The sequence below is a fragment of the Kryptolebias marmoratus genome, linkage group LG2, assembly GCF_001649575.2.
Source record: "Kryptolebias marmoratus isolate JLee-2015 linkage group LG2, ASM164957v2, whole genome shotgun sequence".
NCBI lineage: Eukaryota > Metazoa > Chordata > Actinopteri > Cyprinodontiformes > Rivulidae > Kryptolebias > Kryptolebias marmoratus.
The window spans coordinates 30282775-30292350 of NC_051431.1; the positions used below are offsets into that span (position 1 = coordinate 30282775).

The 9576-nt window shown below is 41.8% G+C and overlaps 1 protein-coding gene across 1 annotated transcript in view; it reads right to left on the reverse strand.

The window, feature by feature from the left end:
- LOC108228277 (alpha-2-macroglobulin-like protein 1) overlaps nucleotides 1-9269 on the reverse strand; it is a 14457-nt gene extending 5188 nt beyond the window's left edge. Inside the window, exons 1-8 of the mRNA XM_017403815.3 lie at nucleotides 9084-9269; nucleotides 8815-9002; nucleotides 8464-8676; nucleotides 8193-8308; nucleotides 6813-6903; nucleotides 6633-6701; nucleotides 6445-6550; nucleotides 6317-6360 (exon numbers count right to left, since the gene is read on the reverse strand). Coding sequence (XP_017259304.1) covers nucleotides 6326-6360; nucleotides 6445-6550; nucleotides 6633-6701; nucleotides 6813-6903; nucleotides 8193-8308; nucleotides 8464-8676; nucleotides 8815-9002; nucleotides 9084-9237 — 972 coding nt within the window. The 5' untranslated portion in view covers nucleotides 9238-9269 and the 3' untranslated portion in view covers nucleotides 6317-6325. The remainder of the gene's footprint in view (nucleotides 1-6316; nucleotides 6361-6444; nucleotides 6551-6632; nucleotides 6702-6812; nucleotides 6904-8192; nucleotides 8309-8463; nucleotides 8677-8814; nucleotides 9003-9083) is intronic.
- Nucleotides 9270-9576: the final 307 nt, after the last annotated feature.

Below are 9576 nucleotides of genomic sequence, written 5' to 3' on the forward strand. Positions count from 1 at the left end.
TGCTGCAGTTCAAACCGAACATCAGAATGGGGAAGAAAGGTGATTTAAGTGACTTTGAACGTGGCATGGTTGTTGGTGCCAGACGGGCTGGTCTGAGTATTTCAGAAACTGTTGATCTACTGGGATTTTCATGCACAACAATCTCTAGGGTTTACAGAGAATGGTCCGAAAACGAGAAACTATCCAGTGAGCGGCAGTTCTGTGAGTGCAAATGTGTTGTTGATGCCAGAGGTCAGAAGCCAATGGCCAGACTGGTTTGAGCTGATAGAATGACAACATTAACTCAAATAACCACTCGTTACAACCAAGGCATGCAGAACAGCATCTTTGACTGCACAACACATCAAACCTTGAGGTGGATGGGCAGCAGCAGCAGAAGACCACACCGGGTGCCACTCCTGTCAGCTAAGAATAGGAAACTGAGGCTACAATTCGCACAGGCTCACCAAAATTGGACAATAGAAGATTGGAAAAACATTGCCTGGTCTGATGAGTCTCGATTTCTGCTGCAACATTCGGATGGTAGGGTCAGAATTTGGCGTCAACAACATGAAAGCATGGATCCAGCCTGCCTTGTATCAACGGTTTAGGCTGATGGTTGTGGTGCAATGGTATGGGGATATTTTCCATGTCAATGCCACAGCCTACCCGAGTATTGTTGCTGACCATGTCCATCCCTTTATGACCACAGTGTACCCATCTTCTGATGGCTACTTCCAGCAGGATAATGCACCATGTCATAAAGCGCAAATCATCTCAGACTGGTTTCTTGAACACAACAATAAGTTCACTGTACTCAAATGGCCTTCACAGTCACCAGATCTCAATCCAATAGAGCACCTTTGGGATGTGGTGGAATAGAAGATTTGCATCACGGATGTGCAGCTGACAAATCTGCAGCAAATGCATGATGCTATCATGTCAATATGGACCAGACTCTGAGGAATGTTTCCAGTACCTTGTTGAATCAATCCCATCAGCACGTCTTCCATTGAGGAGGCGGAGCCTGGGAGCTTTGGGTCGGGCTCTCCAATCTCCGGTGCTGAGGTCACCGAGGTGGTTAAAAAGCTCCTCGGTGGCAAGGCTCCAGGGGTGGATGAGATTCGCCAGAAGTTCCTTAATGCTCTGGATGTTGTAGGGTTGTGTTGGCTAACGCAACTCTGCAATATTGTGTGGACATCGGGGGCAGTTCCCCTGGATTGGCAGACCGGGGTGGTGGTCACCTTATTCAAAAAGGGGGACCGGAGAGTGTGTTCCAATTATAGAGGGATCACACTCTTAAGCCTCTCTGGTAAGGTCTATTCGGGGGTTCTGGAGAGGAGGGTCTGTCAGATCATCGAATCTCAGATTCAGGAAGAGCAGTGTGGTTCTCGTCCTGGTCGTGGAAGACTGAACCAGCTCTATACCCTCAGCAAGGTCCTTGAGGGTGCATAGGAGTTCGCCCAACCAGTCTACATGTGTTTTGTGGACTTGGAGAAGGCGTTTGACTGTGTTCCTCAGGGAATCCTGTGGGGGGTGCTCCGGGAGTATGGGGTACCGGGCCCTTTGATACAGGCTGTAAGGTTCCTATATGACCGGTGTCAGAGCTTGATCCACGTTGCCAGCAGTAAGTCGGACTCGTTTCCAGTGAGAGTTGGACTCCGCCAAGGTTGCCCTTTGTCACCGATTCTGTTCATAACGTTTATGGACAGAATTTCTAGGCACAGCCAAGGTGTCGAGGGGATCCGTTCTGGTGACCTTAGGATTGAGTCTCTGCTATTTGCAGATAATGTGGTCCTATTGGCTTCATCAGGCCGTGATCTACAGCTTTCGCTGGAACGGTTCGCAGCCGAGTGTGAAGCATCTGGGATGAGGATCAGTGCCTCCAAATCTGAGGCCATGGTCTTGAGCCGGAAAATGGTAGAGTACCTTCTCCGGGTCGGGGAAGATATCCTGCCCCAAGTGGAGGAGTTTAAGTATCTTGAGGTCTTGTTCACAAATGAGGGAAAAATGGAGCGGGAGATCGATAGGCGGATTAGTGCAGCATCTGCAGTGAAGTGGGCGCTGTACCGATCTGTCATGGTGAAGAGTGAGCTGAGTCAAAAGGCAAAGCTCTCGATTTACCGGTCGATCTACGTTCCTACCCTCATCTATGGTTACGAGCTTTGGGTAGTAACCTAAAGAACGAAATTGCGAATACAAGCGGCTGAAATGAGTTTTCTCTGCAGGTTGTCTGGGCTCTGCCTTAGAGATCGGGTGAGAAGCTCTGTCATCCGGGAGGTACTCAGAGTAGAGCCGCTGCTCCTCCACGTCGAGAGGAGTCAGTTGAGGTTGCTCGGGCATTTGATTAGGCACGTCCCACCGGGAGGAGGCCCAGGACAAGCTGGAGGGACTATGTTTCTCAGCTGGCCTGGGAACGCCCAGAGGTGCTGCCAAAGTGGCTGGGGAGAAGGAAAGAAGGAAGTCTGGGTCTCCCTGCTTAGGCTGCTACCTATGTGACCCGACCCTGGATGAGCAGGGGATGGATGGACGGACGGATGTTGAATCGATTCCATGATGGATTAGGGTCATTTTTGAAGGCAAAAGGGGGTCCAACCCGGTACTAGCAAAGTGTACCTAATAAAGTGGCCGGTGAGTGTAGATACAATCGAAAGAGGATAGAGCCCAAAACTGAACCTTGGGGTACCCCGCAGGACAGCGTTGCAAAAACAGAATAATCCTGATTCATAAAAACAGTGAAAGACCTTTCAGATAAATAAGAAATAGACCAGTTTAAAACAGAGCCAGAAATACCAAACAAATCTCTCAATCTGCTAATAAGAACAATGTGATTCAGTGTCAAAAGCTGAAGTCCAATAAAACCAGCACAGTGTAGTTTCCAGAATCAGCTGCCATCAACATGTCACTAGAAACCTTTAATAACGCTGTTTCAGTGGAGTGTAATTTGCAAAAACCAGACTGAAAAGTATCCAAAATGTCATTTGCCTCTAAGAAGCAACTCCATTGTTCTTCTACAACCTTCTCAAGGATCTTTGATAGAATTGGTAGTCTTGAGATAGGTCTGTAGTTTTCAAGCAGAAAAGAGTCCAAATTAGGCTTTTTAACAAAGGACTGACAATAGCAATTTTGAAACAGCGGGGTACAGAGCTAGAACAAAGACACAAATTAATCAGTTTTACAGCACTGGGGCCAATGCAGTTGAAAATATCTTTAAAAAGAGATGAGGGGAGGAGATCAAGGGGGCTGGAAGACAGTTTCATTTGACCCAAAAGTTCTGTGATGTCTTGAATTGACACAGGGGTAAAAAATAACCAAGTATCATTGGACAGAGGACAAGGGACCAGACGGCAACTTTGTCAATAAAATAATAAAAAAAACTACTGCAGTCAGCGATTGTAAAAGCACTTTGAGAAGAAAAAGATGATGAAACAATGTTCTTGATTGTATCAAACAAAATTTTTGTATCATGCCCTTTGGATTTAATGAGATTTGCAAAAAAAATGGATCTGGCATTCTTGAGCATCTCATTTAAAGAACTGATCAGGTCCATACTGGCCAGGCTACAGATGACGTGTCAGACTCAGAACTGGATGACATGGGTAGAGTCAGAAGATGGCAAGAAACTCCACACTTCTCAGCGAAGAGACTACGATACAGTCTTAAACGAACCTGGATGCCAGCTCTGGATCCCCTTTTCTGCTTTTTTCATCTGGAACTTTGCAGGAGACACTCATGTGAGCAGCGAACAAACAGAGGTGGAAAACTCACTCTGGAACTGCTCCAACTGTCAAAGCAATCCATCAACGACTCTTTGATCTCCATCAACACATTCCAATCATAAACACGGGCAGCAGAAATTTCAATTTTTATCCAGATTGATAAAAGCTTAAATAATTTCAAAATATAAAAAGTGCAGGTGTCATGAATGTCAGTGTTTTTGGGTTTTGGTTCTTCGTTTGTTTCTTGTTCATGCTGTTTTGGTTTAGTTGTCTTTTGGATTTTATGTCTTGTCACTATTCACCTCCCCAGTACTTTTCCTGTCACGTCTGCCACGCCTATCTCCACCTGTCAGTAATCATTATCAATCACCTGTGCCCATTTACCTCATCATCCTCAGTCTTTAAAAAACGGTCACTTTTTAATCACTCCCCACTGGGTCATTCCTTTTGTTCATGCCATGCTCGTTGTCTTCCTCTCGTTTCATGCCTTATTTTTGCCTTGCCTTGCCTTTTGGATTTTCTGTTTATTGTTCTTTGCTGCCACGTCAGCTTTTTGTTTTTGTTAGTGTTTTACTTTAATAAATTAGTTTTCCTTTTTGAAAAGAATGAGTCTGTGTTCTAGGTTCGCCTCCATTTCCCCTCATGACAACAGGGGGGGAAAAAAACGGCGAAGCCATACACAGGTGCCATCTTGTTCCACCTCTCCCACTTATAATAAACTCTGCAATTACAACATATACTGTATAGACAAACGAAGTGTAGATTCATACAGTGCAAATTCAAAAATGGGTATGCAAAATACAAAAAGGTCAAAAAAACAAGAAAACTGTTCAAAGATCTGGCACTTTTCATCCCAGAGTTTTAGACTAAGATCTTATACTGAGAAATGATGGAATTGGGAATTGAAATTGGAATTGGAATTTTGGTTCAACCTAAAAATGATGTGTGATGCTATATTGCAAAATGTCACACTTAGCTATTACCACAAAAAATTTTAGCATAAAAATTTTTTTGTGTTCTCCAATGTCAATTAGTTGTGGTGACAATTTGATTTGGCTTGACTCCAAAAGTTAATCTGTTGTACATCCAGTGGTTACTTTTTGAAGGTTTCATTAAAATCTGTCCAGTGGTACATGAGATGTTTTGCTAACAGTCAGAGTTGACTTTAAATAATTGATGCCAATATTTTAAACACAGATCTTGTGAGATTTGAAAGCACTCTCAGATTACAGATATGGTCAAATTTGTTTGTACCTTTTTGTTAAAGCAGGTCACTGAAATAATTTAAACTTCCAAACGGGAATTTTTTTTTCTTAAAAATCAGTCATTACTTCTGAGTTTTGCCTAGTGCTCTTAACTTTAATATTTTGTTGCACAACCTTTTGTGCCAATCACTACAATCAAACAATTTTTGTACCCGTCTCTGAGACTTCTGCACCTGTCCACAGGTATTTTGTCTCACTCCTCCTGAACAAACGGCTCCATCTGTCTCAGCTTTGAAGGGTTCCTTCTTCAGATGTTTCAGCTCCTTCCACAGATGTTCAACAGAATTTAGATCAGGGCTCAGATACCCCTACAGAATAGTCCAATGTTTTGTTCTGAGTCATTCATGGGTGTTTTCAGTCTTTATCCTGTTGGAGGACCCATGACTGAGACCAAGCGTTCTGACACTGGGCAGCACATTTCACTCCAGAAAGCCTTGAGATTTCATTGAATTCTGAACATATTTAAGACAACCTGTGTAAGATTGAGCAAATCAGCCCCAGAACAGAACCAAGCCTCCTCCATGTTTCACTGTAGGTACAGGGTTCTTCTATTTGTATGAGCCGATGGGACTTGTTGCCATCAGATCTATGAATATTCAGAATAATCTGAGCAGCTGTAGTCAGAGGAACATCAAGCTATTTGGAGATGGTCTTATAGTCTTTACCTATAACATGCTGTCAATTTTTTTAAGCTCCTGAAACAACTCTGTCCTTAGGTCTCTATGATCTATGTTGAGTGTGGTACACACCATGATACAAAACAGCACAGTGGCTACATTTCACCCTTTAAATAGGTGAAACATCTAGGGATAACATCCTTTTGTCAAGGGTTCATTAATGTTTTTTGTCAGTTTTAAGTCATTTCAGTGACATTTGTGTCTTATTGTTTTTTTTAAACAAAAGCGGACAAACAAATTTGTCAGTGAGAATTAGCCGTCTTGTTAGCTGGTACCAAAGGTTCCGAGTCTGAGAGGCTAGCCGTGCATTCTTCGTTCATTTCTTTGTCTGGCGTGAACAAATTTGTCAGCGTTTTACCTTTAGGCCGTTGGTGATGAATCGCCAACGGCCTAAACAACAATCATAGCTGTAATATGTACAAATGTGAAAAAACACTGTTGGAGTCCATAATGTACATTCATCCAAATCACCATAGCAGTTTTTATGGGCCTGTTCACCATTGTCAAAACTGTGACCTGATGATTCTGTACTGAAATTTATAAAACAAAATTCAAAGTTGCACCATTACCAGATTGACACCCTCACTTTTGGGTTTTAATACTATGGTGTTCAGGATTGTTCGTTTGTGTGTGAATATTTTTTTATTCATTTCTTAAAGATGTTGTGATTTGTTACCTTGAGCTGTCACTTCGCATTATATTCTCTCTCAGCCCGGTCACCTAAGAGGAAACAATGTGATAAACATTTTTTATGTGTTCAAGTTAAGGTACAATGTGTTTTGTGTTCTCTGTAAGAGGATTTACTTGGCTGGTAGTAGTCATAGAGGGCGATCACGGCTGGTTTGAGGTTGTGCACTGGGATCTGCTGCAAAAGCACCAACCTGTGGTTGACTGGTGTATCCTTTATAAGCTGAGCAAAACACAAAAACAGAACATTTGGTAAATAATTCACCTGGCATTACATATTACTCCATGCTGTTCATTTCCCTCACCTCTTTCAGGTACACCAGAACATGACCGTCCTTCTGTTCAACGCGATCCACCAGCAGAGCACCTTCAAGCTACAAGGAGACAAAATTTGACTGCTTTATAATCATTATCATTATGAACTCACAAAAAGACACATTTCTTTAAAGTGTTTTATTCAGGTGAATATTACTGGAGTTACTCACATCCTTCAAAGACTGGGGGTCTGGGATGAATCCAGAAAGCAAGGCGATATCAAGGATCAACATGTTTGTACTTTCTTCTTTTCCACTGTAGCTGGAAAAGAAAAACAAATTGTGCAGTTGGGTTGTAGTTACATACTTATAAGCTTTTAAGTTTCTACAGAAGTAACAGTCACATTTATTTTATGTTCAGACATCAACTCATTCTGGTGATTTTTAAAGTGATGTTCTGTCAAATACTCAGTCTTATGAGCTATGATATCAGTCATGGAGCACAGAGTAAGGAGAAAGAGTCAAAAGTCTTTGTTTAGCCTAAGTTGATGGCTAGCCAAACAGGTCCACACTATATAGTTTTTAGATTCTTAAAAAACAATTTCTGAAAAATGTCAAAAACACATTAAAGAACACTACATTAGCTAATATTAAACCTCTACACTTTTGCATGACATTTGCGTAGTAACACAGACATTGTTCAGTTGAGAAAACTGGGACAAACTAGACAAACTGTCCCATGAAAGTGTAGAGATTCAATTTTTAGCTAATGTTGTTTCGCACCAGTATGACATTTGAGAAAGTTGTTTTATAAGCATGAAAAACTATAAAACGGCCCCTCATCTGGCTAGCCATAAGCCTAGCCTGGATGAAGACTTCTCCCTTTTTCTTCACACTCTGTGCTTCATGACTTGTGTCACAGCTGATAAGGTAATAACTACTGATAACTATTAGACAGATCATCACTTCAAGAATGACCAGACTATGCCTTTAAGTTACACAACAGATTCTGCATTAGTAGTGGGCAAATACTGTAGACTAATGTAACTAAAGTAATTTTATTTTATTTTTTGTTCAGAAGAGCCATCATCTTGCTTAGCATCATTACGATAGTTTGCTCACAGCACCCTACAAAAGAAAAATGTTCCCACAGCTATGGACTTTTTGGTTTTCCAGTTATGAACACGCTTGTAGCATTGGTGGTTTTGTCAAACTACAGCAATGCACATTTAGTATATTAAAACAAAATGTGTAAACTAAAACTTAGAGTTGATTTGTATGTCAACTATTAGTTTAAAGAGAAAAACAAAAAACAAGGTTAAAAGTCTCTTTTTAAAATATCCATCTTTAATCTTGGTACAAACCAGGCTAAGAGTTTAGGTCTGTTTTAGTAAAAAGAGACAGTTCTTTTTTTAAAACACACAAAAAGCTACTGTATCATCTCTATAATCTCATCTCAACTTTCCTTGAGATTTCTAATATAATTGTGTTTTTCATTAATTCCATGAGTTGTTTTGTTGTTTTGGATGATATCATAGATAAAGGCTTGTATTTTGTCCATCTGTGCTACATCCTACAGCCATAGCTGTAGCCTGCTTTTTAATAACTTACTGAGACTGAATCTGCAGGGTGAGTTTGGGTGTCTGAGAGGTGTCGTACTCTGGTTTAACCTCCACTCTCAGAGTACTGACATCAGGAGGAGGTGGGATGTTGTAGTGAAGAGAAATCTGGGAAACAAGTGACCAGGAAGATGTAATAATCATAACAATCAAGAACTTTGATAAATGTACAATGAAAATCAATCTTTTATTGTTGGGTAATCAACTTTAAATGAAACTGGTTTTAAACGGGAGTGGTACTCTTTCAGATAACAGTCACTGACCTGCACCGAGGCACATCCAGTGCCCTTCACCTCCAAGCTGTACTTTCCTGTTGCATCCTGCAGCATCTTCTCCTGGTAGAGCAGTTTGTTGGCAGGATTCACATTAAATGTCAGTTGTCCACTGGGAGATTGAACTGTCACTGTGTTTGAACCTGCTGGACTGAATCCTACACTGGAGTAGAGGGACAGAGCCTGAAGCGCCACCACCGTGTCCTACAACACAAAGTAGGCATCCAATTGTGGGCATATGTGTTTACCTCAGCCATGAGGTTCGCTTTTCACAAGCGGGGGATAAACTTTTAAAAGCAAACTCAACCTAAAAAAGCTCACTAAAATGAAACATTGCTGTACCTGAGTGGAAGAAAAGCCTCCGTAATAGTTCTGCTGACTTGTCAGCCACCTAATAATGCTGGAGGCGTAGCCCAGGTCTTCAGCAGAGTGGGAGTGACTGAGTTTGGCCATCAGCACATAGGAGCTGATCTCCACAGACAGAGAAGCTGATGTTTCTGATGCTGTCTGAGTCCAGTGGGTTGAACCCCCTAAAACAGCAGTTCACAAACACCACCGCTGAAGTTTTATTTGCTGAACTCTGAATCACTCCAATCAAAAAGATGACTCACCTTGTTTTATTGCAATTGAGTCAAGATGTTGCAGAAGGTGAGCACGGGTCTCCATGTCCCCTGCCAGTGAGAATACATATGCCAGCAGAGCTGTAGTGTAAGTGTTGCTGAAGTCATTGGTGGACTCTTTGAGCCATGAAAGACTCTTGTGCATTACAGGATCCTTTAACAGAATAAACAATGATTAAAATATGTTTTCTTATTTGCAGAGTTGATTTTACTTGTTTAAACATGGCAGTGCAAAACTGCACAGTGCCCTCTGTTCTTTTCAAATGAGAAATGTGGACACACAGTCAGGAGTGGACACACTGGCACATTTGTGGCCTGATTCCCATCTCTCAGCCCAATAACATCAGTTCTGAACAGAGTGAGAAAACAGCAGCTGTCATCAATCAATATAGAGCCATACTGGCTTCGTAGGCTGTTGATGGTAGAGCTGGTGAGTCTTCTTTGTGTGCACAGGTACTTTGTGTCACAGGCCCACAGTCAGATT